Source organism: Camelus bactrianus, chromosome 5 (assembly GCF_048773025.1).
Source record: "Camelus bactrianus isolate YW-2024 breed Bactrian camel chromosome 5, ASM4877302v1, whole genome shotgun sequence".
In the NCBI taxonomy this organism is placed as follows: domain Eukaryota; kingdom Metazoa; phylum Chordata; class Mammalia; order Artiodactyla; family Camelidae; genus Camelus; species Camelus bactrianus.
Window position 1 is genome coordinate 20,923,081 of NC_133543.1, and position 26,227 is coordinate 20,949,307.

The 26,227-nt window shown below is 36.4% G+C and overlaps 1 protein-coding gene across 2 annotated transcripts in view; it reads right to left on the minus strand.

Annotated features, from left to right (window-relative positions):
- Nucleotides 1-26,227, minus strand: part of DPP10 (dipeptidyl peptidase like 10) — a 556,919-nt gene that overhangs the window by 427,904 nt on the left and 102,788 nt on the right. For both annotated transcript variants that reach the window (XM_010973252.3, XM_074363531.1), the window contains exon 2: nucleotides 9,326-9,440. In XM_010973252.3, the coding sequence (XP_010971554.2) occupies nucleotides 9,326-9,440 (115 nt within the window). The remainder of the gene's footprint in view (nucleotides 1-9,325; nucleotides 9,441-26,227) is intronic.

Below are 26,227 nucleotides of genomic sequence, written 5' to 3' on the forward strand. Positions count from 1 at the left end.
ACAGTTTTTCAAAGAAGATACACAGATGGCCAATAAGCATATGAGAAGATGCTCAACCACACTAATCATTAGGGAAATGGAAATTAAAACTAACTGAGATGTCACGTCAGATCTCTTGGATGACTATCATCAAATAAATGGAAAATAACAAGTATTGGTGAGGACGTGGAGAAACTAGAACACAGGTATGCTGCTGTTACAAACGGAAGACGGTTGGGTTGCTGTAGAAAATAGTTTGGTAGTTTCTCAAAAAAGTTCAACATGAATTACCATGTAACTCTGCAGTTCGATTCCTGGATACATATCCAAATATTGGAAACAAAAAAATGTGTATACACACATGTTTATAGCAACAGCATTCTCAGTAACCAAGAGGTGAAAACATTCCAAATTTCCATCAGCAGATGGATGGACAAGCTGTGGTACATACATGCACTGAAATCCTGTTCAGCCGTAAGAGGGATTGAAGTGTTGACACGTGACAATGTGGATGAACCTCTAAAACGTTATGCTAAGTGAAGGAAGTCAAACCAAAAAGGTCACACAGTTTTCCATCCTATTTATACGAAATATTCAGAATAGGTAAACTTACAGAGACAGAGTGTAGATTGGTGACTACCAGGAACTGGGGCAAGTGGAAAATGGAGAGTAACTTCCTAATGGGCACATTATATTTTCGAGTAATAAGATGTTTTGGAACTAGATAGAGTTAGTTGGTTGCATACCTTGTGAATATACTAAATGCCATTGAATTGTTCACTTTAAAGTGGATAATTTTAGGGTATATGAATTTCATTTGAGTTAAAATTAAATGAAAAATTATCAGCACAAGAATTTCAAAGAAGAAAGATAGTGAATGTGTTAAGAAGAGGTAATTCAAGTAACTAGAACTCCTAAATGCTGAATTGTAACCCGTATAAAAAAGTAAAATTCATCAGGTCTGTTTTTCTAACGCTATATAATTACTGATGCTGTCCCCGAGAAAGCAGGGTAGGCTACAAGTCTAGGATCAGAGACCTTCTACACCCCATGCAAGAGTCAAATTATGCACAGATTTAAGGCACAGTCTTCTATTTAAGGAAGGATGTTTTCTAATTTCATTGATTCCAGTTTTTCCAGAGAATTTTCCCAGCTGGATTTTACATTCAAATGAACAATCTTAGACCAAGAGAAAGAGTGTGTGAAAAAATAAGCCAAAACAATTAACAAGCATTGAAATTGCTCCAGCTAAATTTTCAATTTCCAGAGGATGCCAGAAAGTGAGAGATTATTTAGTTTAAAATACTGTTTTAACTTAAGGGTAATTTATTTTTACAGATACTGTATCTTCTTAGACCTAATAAATGAACTCTGGAATGAGGTGGCTTCAGTTACACTTCAAAGCCAAGGAATTGGATTTTAAAGTCCCTGGCAGATAATTGCATATTAAAATATCCCCTTTCACAAATACAGGAAGCAAATGCATGTTAATTTTTTTTTTCCAGGAGGAGGGGAAATTGGATGCAACTTCCTCTCCTAAGGAAACTTTGCTTCTCAAGGACCAGGCTATCTTGATCCCCCATTTTCAAGGCCAGGCTATCATATTCCTAAAGTAAATATTTCTATTAGAAGAAGGCAAACAAAAAATATGGCATATTTAAAGTTGTACAGTGACCTGTAATTTTTATACGATGTGATTTAGGAAAGAAAATATTCACTTATATTTTATCATGAGTATTTGAAGTCTCAGAAAAAAATATGATAGCTGAGAGAGAATACATGTAAACTTTTCAGTTGCCTGGTTCTGTCCCTTCCTCCTTGTCTACCTCTGGTTCACCCCAGCTTAAATTTCTCCTTTGCTTTGCATTCCCTTTTAGGAATACACAGCATTAATTCAATCATTAAAAGAAAGAAAGAAAAAGTCAGAATAAAGCAGAGTTCATTTTTCTTCTTTTTTTTTTCTGAAATGTTTCTGCCCATGTTTCCATAGGTATAATATAGATCTTTAACTGTAATTCAAAGATTAGAGACAGAAGGGCCAGGAACAGGAACCCAGCCTCCCCACATTCTAGTTGTGTTGTGTGACAAGCAATTTAACTTGCATGACTTACCTGAACAATGTAGACTATGAATAAGATAATAGTAGAGAGTTCATGTTAGTTGTGTAAGGATAAATAAAGTAGTACATTTTATTACGGAATACAATTCCTGTCATATAACAAGCCGATAACAAATTAATGTTACTTATTAACAGATTCTCTTCTGTCTCTGGTAAAATGAACACATTATAATGTAAACTAAATCCATGATTTATCTGATTGGGCCATACAAAAAGATGAAAATAAGTGAGGAAATAAAATCTGACTTAAAAATAGAAATGCCACTAAAAAGCAAAGACAAAAACTACATAACTACTCGTACTTCATTTGTTCCAGAGAAAATTATTTTTCATTCAACATAAGAGATAAATCTGTTAGAAAAAGCAACAGCAATCCGTGTTATCTGGGAGGAAACTGTTATAATCTGTCATTGTTTTCTCTTTGGCAGCCTGATTATGTCTGGGTAATACCATATTCAAATGTGTTCATCTGTGTGGTTTCTTGGAAAAACAAGCAGAGGCAATTTAGCTTATGTGTGCCAATACAACATAGCTCTTTTTTTTAATTCAACAAAATAAAATAAACGATTTGCATCTTGGTCGATGTTGATGTTTACAAGTAAGTACTGCAAATCTCAAAATCTGTAAAACATTATTTCCCCCCTCATAAAGGCATAATGGGATAGTTTAATTGTTGCTCTGACATTTTAAAACACAGGTCAGATGCTTAAATGACACCTTTTAAATTACAGCTGCCAAGAGATTGCTCGCAACAGAATATAACATGACATTTTAACTAACTCTAACCAGGAGCTATTATTTTTGTAGAACATAATGGTAACCAGAATAAATTCATTTTGAGTTTTTGCATAACAATAACAAATCAGCTGTCACCAGTCCAATAAAGTACTTAATTTTATCAACTGTTTATTGGGGAAAAAAAATTTTTATAAATAGAGACAGATTAATCTTTTCCAAACCTCATTTAAAAGGGTCAAATCATTCTTTTTTTAAAAATCCTGATGTCTAAGACAGTAGGAAGAAAGATCTTTTTGCCTCAAAGTCATATTTGCAGACACATACCAAGGCGAGGACATGAACTGAAGTCAGTCTGATAGCAAGGTCACCTCAATCACTATCTGCTGTAAGTTCTCCGCAAACTCGGTACCTAAGTCATCCAAATTCTGCTGGCCTTAGACCTACCATCCAGAAAACAACTCTACCTTCTTTAAGTGGTTTCTTATGAGGAATAAATGAGATGATTGGGCATTCCCTTTGTAAAATATACATAAGCTTGTATTTCTTCAAATTAAGACACACATCCTTAAATGTTAACTTAATTTTGTTTTGTTTTGTTTTCTTTTCCTTTCCAGAAAGGGTTCCTTAAATTTCTTGGGTTCCCTCTACTTCCCTGGTTCTAAATTTTGTCTCAAATGAACACTTTGAGCCCAACTTCAAGGATCAGATCCTTCTCTAACATTAAAGACTTACCTAGCCATCAACATCACAGTGGCAATATCAACCTGTATAAATTGTTTCCCAAAATGAAGTCTAGTGTAAAAGTTTTACTATCAGGGATACCTCTAGAAGGGAAAATAAAGCCTATATAATGGAACTGGACAATCCCTATTAAATGATTGTTTAACTGAGATTAAGCAGAGTTCTGATGTTGCCAACTAAAAACTGTCACTTGCCATTTGCCTCTCCAAGGATTAAGTCACAAGTCACTGCAGTTGCTACCCTTCAACACTCTCTGAAGAGTCCAGAGTGGAGATCAGGAATGAGGCACCGTGTGCTCTGGGAAAACTGGCAGAACAGGCCTTCAGATAATTAGATATTTTGGGAGAAGATTTTATGAGCCCAAATTCTTGTGTCTCCTCATATCTAAAAAAGCACCAAAGTCATTAACAGTGTCATCTCCTCCTCGTGACCAAGAGCAAGCCTCTGCCAAAATGTGTGCTTAACTGCACATTGCCCCTTCACTGAAATCAGAATACTGAGTACCCCCTGCCTCTTCAAAGCACTTTCTCAGAGTTATCTGAGATGCTGTCTCCCAGGTTATAGTCCTCATTTTGCTCCAAATAAAACTTAAGAGAAATATCATATGATATTGCTTATATGTGGAATCTTAAAAAAAAAAAAAAAGGACACAAATGAACTTATCTACAAAACAAGAACATAGACATAGTAAACAACCTTATGGTTACCGGGGAAAGGGGGTGGGAGGGGATAAATTTGGGAGTTTGAGATTTGCAGATGTTAGCCACTATATATAAAAAATAGATTTGAAAAAAGTTTCTTCTGTATAGCACAGGGAACTATGCTCTATATCTTGTAATAACCTTTAATGAAATAATATAAAAATGAATATATGTATGTATATGCAAGACTGGGACATTGTGCTGTACACCAGAAATTGACACATTGTAATTGACTGTACTTCAATTAAAAAAAAGAAAGAAACAGACTCACAGACATAGAGAACAAACTAATGGTTACCTGAGGGTAGAGGGGGTGGGAAGGGATAAACTAGGAATTTGAAAACTGCAGCTCTTGGGGAGTGATGGAAATGTTAGCTATCTTGATTGTGGTGGTGTTTTCATGGGTGTGTACATTTATCAAAATTTATCAGATTGTACATCTGAAATATGTATAATTTATAGTACAGGAATCATGCCATAATAAAGGTGTTAAAAATACACCAAAAAAAACCCTTAACTCACAACACTCACATTGTGCTTTTTCATTTTTCAGTTGACATGTCTTATACATGAATGCTTGACTTCTTTTATGCTCTGATAGACCTGTGAAGATCGACCCAAGATGCTCACCTAGAGAAGGTACTAAAGGAATAAAAAAAAAAAAAATGCCTACAAGCAAGATCTAGAGCTAACAGTGAAGACAGTTTCAGTGCTTCACCATGTTGTCTCTTGTAAACCATAAGAGTGAATTAACCTGATGACCCTGTGTTGACACTGACTGATTACAGACTCCAATCAAAGGGCAACAGGCCACTGTGGCTGAAGAATTGGTGGAGTAAACACATCCTACAGGTGGCTATTTCAGCATGGCAACCAGATTGAAGAGCTTGGTGAATATCCTCTACCGAACACATTCTAATTAATAAGACACACATCTCTAATTTCAAAATAGATCAAAACGGGTAACTGTATTCTGTGTGAAATGTTTCCTGGCCATGTTCACGGTCATGCTACCTTAAAAAATAAATATGAGACTGCAGAGTAAACGTATAGCTAACTAAGACTAGTTCCCACAACTTACAGCATGAATGTACACTCATATATTTGTAGAGTATAATGATTGATCTCGTGTTACATATTCTTTTTTCTCTGAATCTAATACAAACAAAAACTATGTGGGCTTGATCAATCCATCTAAATAAGTCTGCCCTTTAATGAGAAAATAAAATGGAATGAAATTTTTTTTTTCTTTCAGAAACAGGTCCTTATTAAAGAAATACTTGTTGAATGGTTAACCCACTCTTCAAAAATAATTAGGACTTCTCTTGGCAGGCAGGGAAGTTGCTGACAAGCTTGGAAATTAGGACACCTGTGTCAAATTACTTCTGTAATAAAATCTGCAATCAAACCAAAATTACAATGAACATGTGATTCTCTGGTTATAGGCTTACATCCCTTACCTGCAAAATGGGATGCTATTTTGAGCAAAACATGTTCTAAATCATTTCTTAGACTAGATAACTCTTTGTACACTGTCTCCCCCACCCACTCCAAAAAAAAACCCCACTAAATATATTTTCAGGGTAGAAGGGGCTTAGTGAGAGAGCTTACCAGATTTAGTCTATTGCTATGTGTATTACTAAATATGACACTATTAGTGCTCTTGTTTGATTAGATCATAGCTATTAGAGCTGTGATGAACTTCAAGAGATCACCTCACATTTTGGCAAACCAAAGATGCCCTTTTCTTTAATCAGTCAAGGTCAAAGGAGGTAAGTGATTTGCCCAAGGTCATATAGCTAGAAAAGGAAGGCATAATGATTTCTGATCCTCCTCCTTCTTGGAAAAGTTGTTATAGAATCAGCCCTTTGTTCTAAAAGGCCCAGTGTCTTGCTGTATAATTTCAGGATCAGAAATTTCCTCTCCTTCCCTTCCTGGTTGAAAGTTGCCATTTGCCTAACTGGCTTTACCTAGAAAGCTGGGCCTTGGGGACATATGTGTGGACAAAGGGAAGATCAGAGGGGGATATTTCCTGTTATCGCCTCCGTTGGAGGTTTTCCCCTGGGGTTGGGGGGGGGGGGTCTCTTCTAACACTGCTGAGGGGTCTAAAGTCTGAGGGTTAGAACAGGGAGGCCCGGTGCAGTTAGCGCTCTGAGGTTTGACCACGGTCGTGCCCAGGCCCAGAGACCTGCCAAGCCCGAAGTCCACACTAGTGGTCCTGATGCACATTCTAGTCCTCAGAACCAGAGGTTAAACAGACTCGGGTTCTTTCCTGTCTGATGAGGGAGGCAAAACCAGATAACTTCTAAGAGTACTTCAAGGCTTAGGACTCAGGCCTTGGGCCAGAAACCGTCGGTCTCCTGGCCTTCTGTCCCATTCTGCTGCGGGGTGTGAGGCCATGCAGCCAGGCTGGTGTCTGCCTGCTCAGAACTCGAGCAGATTCCTAACCACCATCATCCCTCCTCCTCACTTAATCTGTTTAGACTATCTTCCAGCCCCTGGTGACACTGAGTTTACAAACAGAGAGTATCTGTAACCGGCTGATTGCTTTCTGTAGCAATGCTTTTTCCACACTAGCATGCTGACTTTTCTTTTTCATTTCATAACATCCCTGCCAAAAATAACAGTGAAATCCAAAGACATGTGAATATGTGGTATGTAGGAAAAACTTAGGAAACTGTAATTCTGAATAATAATTGCCACTTTCATTTGTATGATTATCTTGTATGAAATTAACTCTCTGGGTTAGGGGTGTGTGGTTGTATGTTTGTACAGTTGGGGCAGAAGGGATTGGAAGTGACAGATATAAAGTAGGGGGTGGCGAGGCCAACCCCCATAGTCCCTAGGAAGCTGTTAAGAACTCCATAACCGTCTACTGATGTGTGAACAAATGAACAGACCACTGAAAGGCTGACTCCGGATTCAACATCTAGTACTTTTCCATCTGCCATCATTTAACATTGAAATCACAGAAGATCCCTATTCCTGGAAGACTTTATAGTCTTTCTTAGGAATCCCCCTCACATAGCACTGTGTGTGGCATTCTGCCTGGTGATCAAGAAGTACTTAACAGTAGCAGTAATAAGAGGGATGGCGGCGGCAGCTCTCCACACTGTATCAGACACCTCAATTTTATCATCTCGTAGTAACACTGTATAATCGGCACTAAGAGTTGCACCCATCACACAGATGAGTGACATGACAGGCAAAGGTTAAGTAACTAGTCAACTTCACAAAACTAGTAACTTACAGAGTCAGAACTCAAGCCAATGTGTGTCTTGTTTAAACCCTTGCTTTAATAAATGAGTAAGTGCATGACAAAATGAATGTAGCTATACTGTGTTTTTATACTGGGGCAACCGGGAAAGGGTTGGGTAGAGGAGGTTTAATTGAGTGAGTGTCCAGCTCTGTAAGGTCTTGGTTATACCAAACTCGCAAAGACATCAAAGAATCACTACGGCAGCAGAGCAAGTCCCTGGGGAAAAGGAAACTAGAATCAGACAGAAGAAAGTTCAAGAGACACACACAGGCATTCTGACACTCATTTCTTCCACCTGGTTAGCAGTCACCAACAGAAGACAGTGAAACAAGTCATTCATTTTTTAATAATCATGTCAGAATCGCTATGGTTAAGTGAAACACTACACTGAACATAAGCTCATCTTCCTTTAACAGAGATTCTTGGCATTTGGTAGGAACTCACAGCCATCACATTGCTCAGTTACACTGTACAGCAGATGTACAAATGAGCCGGTTAACAAAGGATTCCCGGAGAGAATGATGGATAAGCCAGCTCTTACCAGGGAAATTTTTTTTTCCTTCTTTCTGTTTCTTAATTATTCTTCTTTTCCCCTTTCCTCTCTCCTGACTCCCTTAATTTCTTTCTCAATCTCTTCATACGTTAAATAAAAACTACAAACTATATTTTTGGAAATTTACACATCTCAAAGTCAAACTTTTTTTCAAAGATGGTGTGTTTCACAAAGTACCATACTGGAACAACCAATACTGCAATTTGTATAATTAGTCACCATAACTAGTTGACTAAATGACTCCAAAAGAGAGCCTCTGTTAATCACATGTTGTAAAGAGGAAATGAGTTCAACATGTTTAAGGGGCTTATAAATAACAAAGCTGGGGCAGGAACTGAACTATAAATACACAGCGTTTAACAACAGGCTGGAGCTGTGTAGCTTCAGCTGACTTGGGGACTAGCTCAGTCCTGTCACAGCGCTGACTGTTTATTCTAACGCTGAGCCACGTATGGTGACCAGTCTCTGAGCAAGCTAGTTGGGTGGCTTGTAGTGGCATGCCAATTCTTTGTTTTTGGAAGACAGCTGGAGTTTAAAGTGGGAGTAACCTCTCTCTGCCTTTCATACCAGTACCTACTGAGGAGGAGTAAAGCTTCTGAGTACTGATTTAATCCCCAAAGAACAAAACCTACTGATAATCTACATATCAGTGTTCAACTCTTTAACCCAAGGAGCACAACATAAAGAGCACTGCAAGGGCAGTTTGGAGAGGGTCCTTGGACAGAGAGCAACTGGGAACGTAGAAACCACAGAGAAAGAAAAGGAAGAGAGAAAGAAAGTAGAGGTGCTAATATTTAGAGGCTTAGCTCATTCTCTTTTGATCTAATTCTCTCTGTCAAATCCTCCTTCACCACTGTCATTACAGTTGGGCTATCTCCTATGTATGGAAACTTCCAGACTCCACTCCCTCATCTCCACCCACAATAGAAGTCAAATGTCCCCTATTAAATTGACAAACATAATGAGTCTCGAAGTAGCACTGCAGACCAAACATCTCCTTGGCATTCTCAATATATATCCTTTATATTTCAGCTTCCCCAAAATATCTTGCATGATATTTAAACCATAAAATCACTGTGCCATTTGCAAAATGTCTGGTTATGAGGTGTTTTTTTTTTTATTCCAACCAATGCTAATGTGTCCTAAGATACCACATATGACGACCCTCTTAAGGCATTTGAATGTGAAATTATCATCCACAATACCATCATAAGAGAGTAATAAAGACAGATTACCTGGGGTTAAGAGGATGACTGACATGGTGATGAGTGAGCATACAACTAAAATCACCAGCAGGGCAATAGCAATTCCCTTCCAGTTTCTCTGTGGAGGGCTGTTACTTCCCAGTTCCTACCGAGACAGAAAAAAAAAAAAAAGTTTCATAATTATACATGCTCCAAGAGAAATGTATTCATAAAGGAATGATTCAGTGCATGGAAGAATCACAGTTTGAAAGCTGATTAGAATCCTCTTCCTCTTCAGTAGCTCATTTAATTATTCAAAGGTGCATATATTATAAATGGCTATCTTCTGGGCGGGGGCAATCTTATTTCTCCAAGAGATAAACCAGCAGAGCTTTATGCCTGCTGTCCAAAACATAGGTGGCATTAAAATACACTGACTATAAACACTAGGGTGATAGCCAAGATACTCTGCAAAATAATTATGGAAATAAAGTGTGCCCATTTACATTTTTTTCTTGCTACAATGGAACCTACAATAAAGATTTAAATACTCATATTCCTGAAGCACTATAGACTACTTTTCTAACTGGTGAGGGGAGAAAAGATTAGAGATGGGAAAAATCATTCAAAATGCCCCTCACTGCAGATCAGCGCACATTTGTCAACCCGAAAGGTCCTTTTTAAACAGTTCCCCCACCACCCATAAAAATCAACAGAATGTAGTAACTAAATTAGGTGAGTGCTTCTATATCAATGGTTAACGACATCCTCTCCCAGGACAGCAGGCATATTGGCAAGGAAGTATGACTGATGATGGAGGATAAACCTGAGCATCTCTTACAATACATGTAGTAAAGCTTTTCATTTTTCAGATGATCTGTGCTCTACTCTGCTGACTAGAAACGTGAGCATAATTCACCAAAGTAAAGCACAGACCACACTGGTTTGAGATGAATGCCAAATTTTCTTTGCAATCAGGTTTATAAAACACTAAGCCTCTTGTTCCTTTCTCCCTACCCCAACCCCCAACCTTTTTTTCCTTCATTCCTAATAAAGCCTCCTTTATTCAGAAATAGCCGAGTGGTTTGGGAACAAATGAAACAAAACGTAAAGGTATTCAGTTCTCTGTGTTCACAAATCACCCAAGAAGCCATTAGTCTTCCTTTAAACAAAGATAAAGAAAACAGCAAACATCTGATAAACTATAAATGGAACGGTACTTACGACTCACGTTTAAAGAACTGAAGCCAATGTTCATATAGTGATATTGGCATTCAATTCTGCCATAAACCCTTTGGATTTAAAGAATTTTGCTGCAAATAAATGCAAGAAGAGAGCATGCATAGGAAGCATTTTGTTATTGTTTGTTCTCCCCCTTCTCAGATCAGTAGCTTTAGGTCTGTCTTTCACTCTGAGGAACCAAACCCAGCAGAGGTCACTTCCATCCTTTTTTGAAACGGCTCACTCCATCCCTCTCTTGCATTCTTACTGGTGCTTATTATCCAACACTTCTATTCCTCTTTCATTTTGGTTAGCATTCCATTCATAAACTTATTCCACATAAATCGAGACAGTAGATTACCAGCATTAAAGTAACAACATCAAGGGAGGCCAGAGTTGTCTGAAGACCGTCACCCTTTTCTGGATGCAGTGTGACTGCAAGTTTCTAGGTGAGTTTCTTCATCAGAGTCTGTGTGATGTGATGGCCAGTCATTCTCCACATTAAGGCTTTCAGAAGCCAGAATGATAGATTAGAGAGAAACAGAAGCCTGTGATGGTCCAAAAGTTGTGAAACACTCATCTCAAGAACTAAGAGAGAATGAAGGAAGGGGCAGCAAACAATAGGAAGTGTATCTGGGCCAAGAATCATAAATGCTTTCCTATTTATTAACTCAAAGGGAGGTACAAAAAAATGGAAAAGAATACGAGTAAGTGATTCTTCTCAGTCCAGCAAAGGAAACAAGAGTAAATGATCATTTTAAATCTACTCATTCTGATCTTGTTTCAGCGCCACTAGATCTCAAGGCAGATTTTTAGAGAAGTGACTTCGGCGTGTGCTTTTCAGTTTTTAAATGATGTCACTATGTAATGTCCACCAAACGTTGTCTAACAGTCAGAAAAGCTATCTTACTATGGATTTGGTATTGCACTGAGTACTTTATATTCACAATCTCACATAATCCTCTTAAGAATCAGTTGAAATGACTATTATTTTGACAAATTTGCTGGTGAGAAAAATGTGATTTAGAGAGATGAATAACAAATCACTTACTGTCAATAAGGGGGAGACCTCAGGGTCCAGTTCAGAAAGTCTGGCTTCAGAAACCACACCCACTATAGTATGCTTTTCTAAAAGCAAATATTTCTAAGATAAATGCACGAGTCAATCAGTAAGTCAGTAAATCAAGGGACAATTTGAACCCCTACATAATAATAGTTGTACTTTAACACCTTTTGAGAAAATTCACAATTATATAAAAACTATTCTGAATCCCGTAATGTTTTCAAATAAATTCATATTTCCCAGTAACAGTAGACTAGAAAAAATACACCATTTAAAAAATGGTAAAATGTGTTTTTTTTTTTTTTTTTTTTTTAGTAAAAAAGACTTTTCTGTTCATAAAGTGATACACATAAGAATGAGTGACTCCTCTAAAATGGCTCAATGCCCAAGGCATCTACCAGTCTCGGCTTAGGAAGAGCAGACGTAATGAACTCTTACTATAATTCTCTCCTCTCCATCCAGCCTAAATTCTGTAACCATTATAATATTTCTGAAGCATGGTTTTACTTACATCACTTTATTCCACAAGGTCCTTTAATGTCCCTATACTGTCTAAAGAATTAAGTGCAAATGTGTGAGTCTGGAATAACAATTGTCTATAGCCCAGCTACAGTTTTTCATCCAGCTTGATTTTTTTGTGAGAAAGAACAACTGCCCTATTCTGCTCTGATCACCGTTTCCCACATATGCCTCAGATGTTTCAAACTTCACGTCACCATTCCACTCCCAGATTTTCTCCATCCAGTGCCTTTCATATGCATCCAATTACAGACATTGTCAATCATTCAACATCCGCTCAAATATCTCTCCTCTTGGGAATTTCCCCCAATCATGCAAGTCAGATATGATTTTCCTTCTTTTGGAAAAAAAAAAAAAAAAAAAACCCAACATACGTTGTACTGATAGGGTTAAGCCCAACTCTGCTACTTAACAGCTCTGAGACTGCAAACAGGCTTCTACGTTTTTCTAACTCTCAGATTTTTTTTTTAAATCTGAACAACTGGAATCATAATGCTAATTATTTTTAAATGTAACAAGGATTAAAACAAATTTGTTTGAATACAAAGCTCTTTCTTAAATGGACAATAAGAAAGTTCACACTAATTAAACTGCTGGGAATGTTATTCCTCAGGACATGTGCACATATCCCTCTTTCTCTCTTTCTCATCATTTCACTTTTCAAGCCTCAATCTTAAATGCTCCTTTCTTGGGGAAGCCTTGCTGGAACACCCTCTCTAAAATAACATTCCATATCCCCATCTACGACTTCAATCGGCTTTATTTTTCTTCAGAGCATTACCATATTTGAGTATATGTCATGTTATAGTTAACCAGACATCTATAGTAATATACATTAAGCTGTTCCAATGTTCATGTTATCTGTCTCAGCTCTCTAGAATAGAAGCTTCATGATGTCAGTCACCTAGACCATCTTTTCTGCTATATCCTTAGCATTTTGTATGGTGTTTGGCACATACTAGGTATGCCATACATAATTTAAAAATGAATGAATGAATGAATGAATGAATGAATGAATGAAAGCAGCTCTGATGATGATACAATGATGGTGGTGGTGATGGTAGTGATGCTAACGCTTAAAACCATGTATGAACAGCCATCATATCCTTGTCAACGTTATTATCTCCTTAAAGTAAGAATCCCATCTTAGATAGCTTTATATTTATATTCCCTAGATCACTTCACATATCTCTGGTTCTCTTAATAGGTACTTAGAAAATGATTGCCCAATTAATTAAGTGGTATAAATGTTACCTGAAAGGGTTCAGAGATACAGTGCCATTAGTTAAACATACATTAATAGTAATTTTTAAAATACAGATACTTGCTATAGATTAATTTGACTGCAATTATTTTTAGCCTCATTTATCTGAGGCTTGGATCCCAAAATACAAGCATGGAGTATTAACACGTTTGGCTCCATTAGGCTTTGGATATTAACATGGAATACACAGATTCTTTGTTTGATTCTCAACACATCACAACAATTATCGAAAATTTAAATCTTCACTTTTCTTTTATCTCTTCCCTGTATTTATTTTATTGCTTCAAAACCATTCTGATGTGCTTGAGCCTTCATAAAAACAGACTGTTAATGTTTTCTGAAATAAATTTGTTTGTCTAAAACAATGGGGCAGCACATTCCATCCATAAAATTTTTCTATGGGATTTTCTGTTGATAACTCAGAAGTTTGAATTATTTTTTATTTAAATGGTTTTACTTTACTCTTGGTGTTCACATTCACAGCTGTGAGTAGTTCCAACTGTGAATAGGTCAAGAAACAGTCCAAAGACATTTATACTTAATAACTGGAAAGTATCTTTAAGGAAGTTAAAATACTTTTAAATATTCTGTATTGTTCCATGATATTAGAAAAGCACAGCATTTTAGAGTTAACTTTTAAAGCCACCTAGAAAAATTATTTAAAAAAATTTTTAATGCTTTTATATCATTCTTACAAATGTTTAGCCAGCTTGGCTTGAAAAACTATGAGATCTGGGTACTCAGCAGTTGGCCAATTCTTTGTAAACCATGCTATTTAGCAAAATGTACTGGAGTATTTTAGAATGTAGACTATTACACTAGATGCAGCTGGGAATACAAATTAAAGTGAGAAATGTCCCCAATGACTATAAACTCTGTTGAAGATTTCGCTTACCACCAATATAGTACAGAATTATATAAATAAAGATAAAACAGGAAATCACAAAATTTTTCTCTGGGAAATGAGAGGGAAAGTTATTAATTTCCTTGTGCTGATATAAAATTTCTTTCTTTGAACAACAAGCAGCATTTCCTAAAGACTGGGGTGCTGGATGTGGTAGGATTACACAGAATCTGGAAAGACAAAAGGAATCATACAATTTTTTTTCTTTTTTCAGTAACTGGAAAGTGTATATGAAAATGCACACTTAGGTATTGGAAAATTCAACAAAGTGAGCATTTTTTTCTTTTCTAGCAAAAATAATAATTGACATAATTTACAACCTGGAGTAAACCAGTAAACATATAAGGAATTGAGATAATGTTTAAGTAGTTCCACAAAAGTACAGGGCCACAGATTTTGCCTCCAAGACAAATAATTCCTGTACCATCTGAGACATTTTAGAGTATATTAAAAGAAGGAAAAATTCCAAATTTTTAAGTTTACATTATCTTCACAGTATGTCTTAAAAAGAGAGCGCATAAAAATTTTCAATTTAAATAAAGAAATAAATGCAAATACACTAAATAAAATTTTAGTGAATTAAATGTAGGACCTCAGTATAAATAATAATTAAATATTGTGAAATAATGTCCACCATTAGGAGATATAGTCACAGTTCCCCACAACATTTAAGAATATTAATAAAGAAAATATAATCATTGAGGTTTTCTTTTTCCATATTTAATTTGTAGTTAAATACTTGTAATATGTACTACTTCTTAAGATTTAACCATCATACTCATGGACATTCACAAGTTCCTCATTTATCATGCTTCTGTAATTAAAGGGCCCTATGCTAAGTAAAGTGCCTATTTTTTTTGGTAAATGATCACAAGATGTACACTTTTCAGAGTTACATTTGTTATTGTTTTATGCCGTCAGTGTACATGAGGCGGGCCTGAAATCAGTCCTACTCATAGTGTGAACTATAGACAGCAACCTCAGTATCACCTCAAAGCTTGTTAGAGATCTAAAGCAAGAGTCTTCTATTGCTGTTTGATTTATTACTTTTTCCTTGAATTCTGCTTTGGTTTTATTTGTTTACCATTAATTTGTTTATAACAGAGCTAGCAATGATCTCAATTGTAATTTGGCATTTATCACCCCCCAATAATTATGTTTGTTTGTGACACACTCCTAGATGGATCGCCATTAAATTAGAAACAAAACAAAGATGACAGCTCTCATCAATATATTTTTCAGCAATAGTGTCATATTTCTATCATGATTTAGAGGTTTGGAAGATTATCTGTGATTCTGAATCTGTCTAAGCTTCCAAACCACGACTAAAACTGTAAAAACGCAATTTAATAAAACAAACAGATCTGATATGAGCAAGATGGCAGACTGGGAAGATCCAGGCCTCATTTCCCCATGGAAACATCAAGTAAACAACGATAGACTGATTAACATAGCATTAGGGGAGCTCTGCAAACCAGTTAAGGATCTGCAGCAACCAAGCAAATGCCTGATCAAGAAAATCCACACTCAAGAAGGCAGGACGTTTCCCGGCATGTCTGCATGTCCTTGTTCCCTCCCAGGCACAGAGCAGTATGATCAGAAGGATGTGGTTCAACTCCCAGGTCCTTCCTTCAAATGGAAGAAATGAGTAGAACCTGTTTGCATGCTCTGGCCTATCTGTGGGCTACCTGAGGGACTGGTTTCTGTCTTGCTTGACAGAAATGCCAGCATAGTTTGGTTCTCAGGTTGGAAGGCATGGAAGGCAGTGGATGTCTGCATGGTGACTCAAAACTTCAGGAGGACTATAGACACAATCTGAAAACAAGAGGTTACTGGTTTTCAAACACAGTAGAACACCTAAGGCCTTAAGAAAAAACAGAGGTGAAACTCTTAAAGAAATCAAGACATTTTAAAACAGCCATGTATACAGGGGCATTGGGGGGTTGGGGTGAGGGGAACATGCATGCACAGGCCCAGGGAAGATAAATGGGGGAAAAAAAAACCGAGACTATCTTGAGGCTTCCTACTGGACTGATAAGTGAGCATTTTCCTCTGCACAAAGCCAGTCCCCAAAGATTGGAAGAAGTGGTTACTATTTTTTCAAATGCCCAATTTTCAACAAAAGAGCACAGGCATACAAAGAAACAGGGGAACATGGTCCAGTGAAAAACAAACTCTATCTCTAGAAACTATCTGTAAAATAACAAAGGTTTCAGACTTACTAGAGAGACTTTAAAACAGCTTTCAGAAATATGCTCTCAGAGCAAAAAGAAAACATGGACAAAGAACTAAAAAAAATTAGGAAAATTAGGTATGGACCAAAGATGAACCAAGATATAGAAATTATTTTTAAAAAACACAGAAATTCTGGAATTGAAAAGTACAAAAGCCTAATTGAAAAAACTCACTAGAGGGATTCAACAGCCAACTCAAAGAGTAGAAAAAGAATCAGTGAACCTGAAGACTGATCATTTAAAGTTTATCATGTCTGAGGAGTGGGGATGGGGAGGTGCAGGGGTAGGGAGGGGGAGAACAAAGAAAAGTAAACAGAACCTATGGGACTTATTGGATAGCATCAAATGGAACAGTATACACATTATGGGAATCCCATAAGGAGAAGAAAAAGAGATGGGAGAAAGGGTCAGAGAGCTTATTTGAAGAAATAATGACTGGAACTTTTCTAATTTAAGGAAAGATATGGATATAAGACAAACAAGAAGCTCAATGAACTTCAAGTAAGATACATCTAAAGAGACCAACCCTGAGACATATTTTAATCAATACATTAAAAGTTAAAGACAAAGAGATAATCTTGAAAGAAGAAAGAAGAAAGAGAAAAGTGCCGGGCTCATCACTTCTCATCACTTACAAGTATCTGGAAAGGATATCTCAGCAGAAACTTTGCAGGACAGAAGCAGTGAGATAATATAATTAAGGTACTGAAAGAAAAAAATAGTCAACCAAAAAAAAAAAAAAAAAAAAAAAAAATATATATATATATATATATATATATATATATGTCCAGTAAATATGTGCTTTGAAAATAAGGGAGAAACTAAGACATCCCTAGATAAATAAAAGATGAAAGACCGTACTTATTACACTTGGCCTTCAAGAAATGCTAAAGGGAGTCCTTCAAGTTGAAATGAAAACATTGCTAGACAGTGACTTGAAGTCATATGAAAATACAAAGTATGGCTTAAGGGTAAATGTGAGGACAAAAATAAAAATGAGTGATTCTGGCTCCTAACTTCACATTTTATTCTTCTACAGAATTTAAATAAAAACATAAAAAATAATTATCAGTCTATGTTTAAAGGTGCACAATATAGCGATGTCATTTATATAACACAGTTTACAGAAAGTAGGCAGGACGGAGCCATAAAGGAATCAAGTTTCTCTGTCTCTGTGAGGAGTTACTGTTTAATGCATATGGAGTTTCAGTTTGAGGAGACGATAAATGTACTTGAGATGGACGGTGATGATGACTGCATAACAATGTGAATGTACTTAAACCACTGATAATACATTTAAAAATTACTAAAATGGTAAGTTTTATGTTATGCATATTTGTCACGATTTTTTAAATGCATATAATAGCAACAGTCACCATAGCAACAGATACAGTTAAGTTTTAGGGTCCAAAGTTTTAGGGTCCAAAGGAAGAAAGTAACAAAACTCTACTGGAGGATTTATAAGACCACCTGAAGGATGTAGGAAATCACTGAATTCCTTTTAAGCAAGATTCAGTATGGAAAACAAATGGCCATTTTCCTAGATTAATCCAAAAATTTAAAGTAATTCCAGTAAAAATCCTAACAGAATTCTTTTTCCTTAAACTGATAAAATTATCTTGAAATTCATCTGGGAAAATAATCACATGAGGATAGAATGATTTTGAAAAACAGAAAAATAATGATGGATGCCAGATATTAAAACGCAATATAAATCTGTGCTAATGAAAAGTGTAATAAACCCAACTGGTGGTGCCTGAGACATAACGGTCACTCTCATTATCTCTCTCTGGACTTATTTACCAAACCAAGTTTTAGTCTCCATTGAGTTCCACCTCAGTTGAACGTGAGACCATTTCACACTCACCTCTGCATTCCCAACACCTACTGCAGCACATCATAGGTGTCCACAAAATACTTGGACCAAAACACTATGCTCAGCTTTATGCTTTAAGAGTAAAGAATAGGGTCTTTAATCTTGAGGGAGGCATCTCAGCCTAGAAGATGAAGTAGCTCTCTGCCTCCAAAAGCTAAAGAGGAAAGACATCCCAGGAGAGTAGCTGTCGACTCATCTCATGAGCTGTATGTTTTTTGCTTAAAAAACACTAAAAGTCTCAGGGGTCTACAAACTGTCAACAGTCCTAAATTTCTGGGGCTGGTTAGCCAGCATGAGATGCTTACAAGTCAGTCACCTCTGAGCTTGATTTCAGGAGATGAGAAGGCTGCGAACATCATCTTCCACTACATCTTCTCAAAGTTCTAATACTTTGCAAACTAACCTCTTACCTATGAGGAAGTCAGGGAATCTAGTCATTGCTCATCGTATCTGCGATGCCCAGCACGTTTTTTTTTGCATCCACCTGCATTCGCTGATTGCTTGAACATAACAAACAAAAAGTATTTTGGGGCTTTGTATAGTCTTAGTCTTTACCTAGCAGTTACGTCCAGATTTTCAAGTCTTAACTTGCAATAGTATCACATCAACAGATTAAAAACTACTTTTACATCAAAGCATGATAGAACACTAACTTGACAACAGATTATCCATGTCTAACGTGGAATGTTCACAGTAGAGAGAGAGAAAAAAAAAAGTAAATGCAGCATCTTGGTCTGCCCACGTTACTTGTGTGTTTTAAGGTAAGTCTTTCACTTTCTTTGGCATCAAATAGCAGCATATCCCCAAATAATGCCACTGGACACTCTGATGCAGCCAGCACGCCACAAAACCCATCCCCAGTCTTCTACCTCCTAGATGAAGCAGCTCTGCTTCGCTCACACACACAACAAAGGTGATGTGTTTGTGAGCCTTCCAAAAAATAGTGCAAGTGAAAACTTTTCATAAACTGTTTAGTCTGTAGAAGTTCAAGTTCTGTAACTATTTCTCTCAAATTTGAAGAATAAAAAACTGTACATAATTGTTCATGAGTATTAACTGCCCCTGAGTCAGGAAAAGCAGTTCTTTTGAAACAGACAGTTTTATAAGATTTTTGTAAACTCGTGATGAACATCTGCATTTTTGAAGCCTCAGCCTGTTGCAAAGATAGATGTCAGCTCACACCAGATGACGGAAAGAAGGAAGAAAAGAAAGGAAGGAAGGAAAGAAGGAAGTCCGGACTCCAGATGAGTTTACTGCCCTCAAATAAGTGTCAATCTAACAACGTAGTTGGGAAGATCAGTAGATAATTAAACAAAAGAAAAAAATAGAAAAAATATTCCCCCAAATTTAACATTATAGTGTAAAAAGCTGAATGTGTTAGGAATCCAGAGAAGAGAAGAGATCCCTGGTGGTGTTAAATGTCAGGTAGGCTAAAGATCAAATCTATTTTAAGCTTTCATTCGTGAAAGAAGACTTGGATCAGGAAGAACGGATAGGTGAAAGATAGAAGGCAGCCACACTAGGCTGAGGGACCCCCATTCCTGGCTAACTCTTCAATTTGAACAAGGTATCTTTAATTTGCTTCCTTTCCTAGTAGTGAGTTAAAGGTTGCAATTGCCCAGGAGTCATATAAGATTTCAGACAAAGGTTAAGGAAACAGTAAAGCCATTGGCAAAGTAGGACTGCCTGAGAAGAGCAAGTGTTGCTGGAGCTCCAAGCCAAGTTCAAAACCAGCATCATTATTTTGCTCTTCACAACACAGCTGACCTTTAGCCACTGCTGAGCATCTGGGGGAAAAAATGGCAATTCACCAGCTATCCTTATTTTAACTAACAGTACTGCTACATCACCACCACCAACACCCACGCCAGAAAAGACCCAGTGAGTCAGCACTGGGTTGGATCCAGAGATCCCTCTCCTTCTCGGGAACAAGGGTCATGTACTAGACGAAAAGCCGTTGGTTAGGAAGAATTCTCTCTCAGTAGAAAATCTTTGGGCTTCTCAGGAGTAGAAACCAGTATTGAAATGGAAATAGACACACACGACATAGCTCAAAACTTCATTTTTTTCACACTTTGATTTACTGAGCATCTATTTTTTTCCTCTGAAAAAATGTAATAAACTTTGAAAATTAAGCACTTCATTGTAAAAATGTTCAGTTCTGCCCTTTATATAGCAGGAATGGAGGTATAGCCACTTTTTTTTTCAAGTTGGAACACAGCATGTGTGTAGGAGAAAATTCAATTCTGTCTTCACATACAGAAATTTAATATCATTAAAAAGGCAGTTATCACTAGGACATCAATTTTACAACTTTTCTTCAAAAGGAAAAAAAAGAAATTAATGAAGTGGAGCAGAACAGGAACTAAATGTATATTTAATTATTGTATTGCTTTTGCCATTCAAATGTTAATACGTATCACACAGGTATTTTAAAAAGGAAAGAAATAAATTATATTTCCACTGTGGTAATCAACATACCTGTGCTCCTTTTAATTGGAAATGTTAAGAATATGAGTGTGTTGTAACTTCTTTGTTACCCTATGATGGTTATAACCAATTCTAACACGTATATACCATACAGACACACAATGCAATGAAGAAAAAGGAAATTAACAAAGATGTGGACCTTTTATGTAAATCTACAGTAATGCAGTTTCCTGGCAATTTTTCAGAAACCCCATGGACCAAGAATAATTAAATAAATCCAAGGTAAATTACACTCCATCTGCATAAGTATGCACCATGCATCATTTGTGCTCTGCTTAAAAGAGGATTTCTCTGGCTGAGATTTTTGTGTGGATGAGTAAGGCAATTACTCTCAAAGCCAGTCAATGTTTCTATTCATCTGCCGAAGAGAGTCTTTTTTTCCCTCAGGGTGTGAATACAGTAGCCAGTATCTGCAGCAGCCCTCAGAACGTCTCGTTGAAAATTGACCATTCCCCAATCTCTTTCAAAAGAGGTTCGCTCTAAAGGTTCACTTGGTAGGAATTATTAGATGATGGGTAGTTTAAATCTAAATTTCAATTTTTAAAAAAAAATCTTGCATGTCATTTTTCATTCTCCAAGAGAGAATGAGCTACCAACTTTTTGTCTACATGGATAAGGAGGAGATGGGGAGGGACAATCCATATGCCAGGGTGAGATAATCAACTTCAGGTCTGTCCCTCCTGTAAAACATCAGTCACTGCTTTGGCTACTTGACAAACATCTGTAACTCATTTTCTGGTGATACTTATTAGCCTAATAAAAGCATTCTGAGAATCTGGGGATGCGTAATAGTTGTCTCAGATCAGTCATAAACTGTCTCCTCGTAAAACACATCAATGTAAGGATCCCGTGTTAATAGTCACAAGTGATAAGTGTACCAGCAGGGAACCATTTTTCATCTTGCTAAGCCTTTAAAAGAGATTTGTGAAAATAAATTTAGAACAGTTCCTCTTAATTTGCAGATACTAACTATTATATATCAAATAGATAAACAGCAAGTTTATACTGTATAGCACAGAGAACTATATAATCAATATCTTATAGTAACTTATAGTTAAAAACAACATGAAAATTTATATATATATGTTCCTATGTGACTAAAGTATTATGCTGCAACCAGAAATTGACCCAGCATTGTAAACTGACTATACTTCAATAAAAACATTTTAAAAAAGAACGGTTCCTCCAAGAAGAGCTGTCAATATTATTTCGAAAGCTCCCTTCCTCTAAAAAGCAAAACTCAAAGGGAAGAGGGGCAGAGAGAGAGAACAAAAGAGTAGTAATTCTCCCAGATTTAAATTTACAAAACTTAATGAAAAATCAACAAAATCTACCAACTAGCGTACAAATTCCATGAATCTTGTTTCTTTTGTTTCATTGTATCAACAGAGCCTGATGCATAGTAGAATCTCAATGTACATCTGGTCTCCTAGTTAACATATGCCCACCCATATCATGATGTGATGGCCTCTCCAGAGGGATTCATTGATGCCAAGTTTGCTTGAGGCCCCCTCGCTGGTCGATCCATGACACCTTGGCTTATTCCCGTGGTAGCACTTATTCAACTGCATCTGACTGTCCAGCTTTATGTATTTCTTCCATTAGATTATATCTTTAATCAATAAATATTTATTGTACAGGATGGGAATGATAGAATATAGGCTAATAGTGAGACTGAATGTCTTTCTTTCCAGGAAAGATATATTTATTTTTCTTTTCCCACCTTAATTAAAATATAATTGACAAATAATATTGTGTAAGACTTAAGTGTGCAAAGTGATAATTTGATACATTTTTGTATTGTGAAATAATTACCACCATAGGATCAGTTAACACTTGTTCTGCCTCATGAAATTAACATTTCTTTTTTTGGGAGAACATTTAAGATCTTTCGGCCATTTGCATGTTTTCTTTGAAAAAATTTCTGTGCAGGTCCCCTCCCCATTTTTTATCCAGAGTTGTTTCGTTGTTGTTTTTGCTATAGAGTTGTACGAATTTCTTATATTTTTGGATATTAACTCCTTATCAGATATAGGATTTGCAAATATTTTCTTCTGAGGAAAAATATGTTTTATTGTAGTTTTCCATGTTAAAAAAAACTGTTTATCTCAAAATAAACAAATTGTTTCTAATTAAATTTATAAGTTTTTGCACAGCAAAGGAAACCATAAACAGAATGAAAAGACAACCCACAGACTGAGAGAAAACATCTGCAAATAAATAATGCAGCTGACAAGGATTTAACTTCCAGAGTATACAAACAGCTCAACAACAACCACAACACAACCTGATCAAAAATGGGCAGAAATGCTAAACAGACATTTCTCCAGTGAAGACAGAAAGATGACCAATAGGCACATGAAAAGATGCTCAATATCACTAATTATCAGAGAAAGGCAAATCAAGACTACAATGAGGTATCACCTCTCACCAGTCATAATGGCTGCCATTAAAAAGTGATAAATGTTGGACAGAGTGTGGAGAAAAGCGAACCCTCCTACACTGTTGGTGGGAATATAATTTGGTACAGCCACTATGGAAAACAGTATGAAGATTCTTTTAAAAACTAAAAACAGAGTTGCCATATGATCCAGCAATCCCACTCCTGGCCATATACCTGGAGAAAACTCTAATTCAAAAAGATACACATACCCCAATGTTCACAGCAGCGCTATATACAATAGCCAAGACATAGAAGCAACCTAAATGTCTATCAACAGATAGACTAGATAAAGAAGATGTGGTATATTTATACAATGGAATACTACTCGGCCATAAAAAAGGAATGAAATAATGACATTTGCAGCAACATGGATGGACCTAGAGATTATCATACTAAGTGAAGTAAGTCAGACAGAGAAAGATAAATGTAACATGATTTATATATAGAATCTTAAAAAAGTGACACAAATGAACTTATTTACAAAACAGAAAAAGACTCAGACATAGAAAACAAATTTATGGTTACCAATGGGGGAAGGGGTGGAGAGGCATAAATTGGGAGTTCAGGATTAGCAGATACAAACTACTAAATATAAAATAGATGAACAATAAGAATTTACTGTATAGCACAGGGAACTATATTCAATAGCTTGTAATAACCTATAATGAAAGAGAATATGAAAAAAATATATATGTATAACTGAATCACTATGCTGTACACCAGAATCTAACAACATTGTAAATCAACTATACTTCAATAAAAAAATTGCCCATCTCTTTCCTTTGATTTGGCTGTCAGGGGAAGACCAGGGATATTAAAACAAAGTGCTTCTCAAAAGCCTTAGTTTGCTCCTTCAGCACAAACAGAGATTTACAGATGTCCATGTTGATTTAGATTTCAGCGATCAAATATGAACTTCCATAAAATCACTCAGGATATATGAATCCAGCACAACTGTTCTTCTCATTCTGCCTCTCCATTTTTTCTTTGTTAAAGACCATTTCTATCATTTCTGAATCCTCATTCTACCTCTCTCTCCACTTACTGGATGCATTACTCTAATGATGCCCTGTGTTGAATTCCAGTTTCTGAACAGCAAACTTTATTCTTTCCTTACCAGAAAGAATGTAGTCTGTACTACAAAATGGTATCACAGTAAATTAGGGGAATAAAAGGAAAGACTGCTTTCTCAGAGTTGAATCATAAGAAACAGAACTGGTCCCAGTTCACAGGGGAAGACGCTGCCTGTATCCTGATTACACTGTCGTGTAGAAACGCTGTCCAGGAACCAGAAGGTGGCAAATGTCAGCAGTGCCCTCCTAGCTCTTAACAACTCTGATTCTCAAGACACAAAATTCCTATTGAAGAAATGAATGTATAAGGAAATACAGGGCTAAGACTATTAAATATCATAGCTGTAAAACTGACATCCCTTGCTCTGATGCCACGTTCACCAAGCAACTTCTAGATGTTCATGTGGCTTCCCGGACATGCCTGCCATTAGGGACAGAAAAGCTTGAGCAGACTGACCCAGGGCCTACAGGCTGCAACGTCATTTTTCTTTCCTTTGTCAATGTGTACCTTTGCCAGTCTCCATGCCCTCGGTTAATGTGAATCTGTACCCAAGAGACAGATCCATTTAATGTGATTATAAACATGAAAGAATCTGTGGCCCAAACTTGACTGACAGATCTTGTAAACCTGGGTGAATCCACCAAAATAAATGGGATGTTGTGAGGAATATATGAGAGAACCAGCCAGCAGACTTCACTGGGTGATCTTCTGAGCTTAGCATTCACCTGTCTTTCTAACATTCAATAGACACATTTCCAAGATTCAGTCATCATTCCCAGCAGTGTATTTAGCAACAGCACATCCTAATGTTAAGACCCTTAAGCACAGAAGTAGGTGCTTCTGGAGGAACGTTACAGCTCAGTGGTAGAGTGCACGCTTAACACTCTGGTTCAATCCCTACTATCTCCATGAAAAAAATAAATTAATAAACCTAATTTTCCCTCCCACCAAAAAAAAGTAGAAATAAAAAAAAATTAAAAGTAAGCGCTTCAGCTTGATAACTACATGTTTAGCAGCTGCAGCAAACAATTTTGGTAAAACAACTACAAAATACATTATACCTGTGAACCACTAAAGCTATGCTCCCTGAATATGAACACACACCACTTTGGAGGACACAGCAGGCTGGCAGGGTTATGGTAAGCTGCTAAATAAATTCAAATTCCACTCCCAGAGAATCCAACCTACCTGAACATTTGACATGTACAAGTTTTCTAGCCAATTAATTAGTTAAAATGTGATGTTTTAAAGTAAGCATAGATCTATTACAGAGTAGTGAGCAAAACTACATAGTATGTTTTAAAGACAAATCATTTAGAACCCAAAGATACTTCAAGAAGTAATTTTTATTGAGTTCCTAGGCTTCCTTGTTACTGTTTAGCAGGCAAGTTTAAAGAATGCTGCTTTAAAATAAGATTTAAAAAGTTTAAACTGTCCATTATATACTTACATACATATATATAATTGATTTATATCCAGTTATTTAGTTTTATACATATATGAAGTCTACTATGTGAAAGATATTACCAGGAGAGATTCACTTCTATGGAATCTTAGAGGCTTTTATTTATTTTTATTTATTTTTATTAAATTTTTTATTTATTTTTATTTATTTTATTTATTTTTATTTACTTTTATTAATAGAGGCTTAAACAGCACTAAAGAAAATTAGAGCAGTAATTGAACATAATGAAAGATGGGATACATATATGGTATTATTTTAATAGAATAAAGATTTTCTCCAGAGATATTTTACAACAGGACCTAAAGAAAAGTTCTGTAAGTTCCATCAGGAAGCAAATGTTTGACCTAAATGACCACTTAAAACACTTTCCAGTTCCATAACTTTACAGGGAAGGCAATCA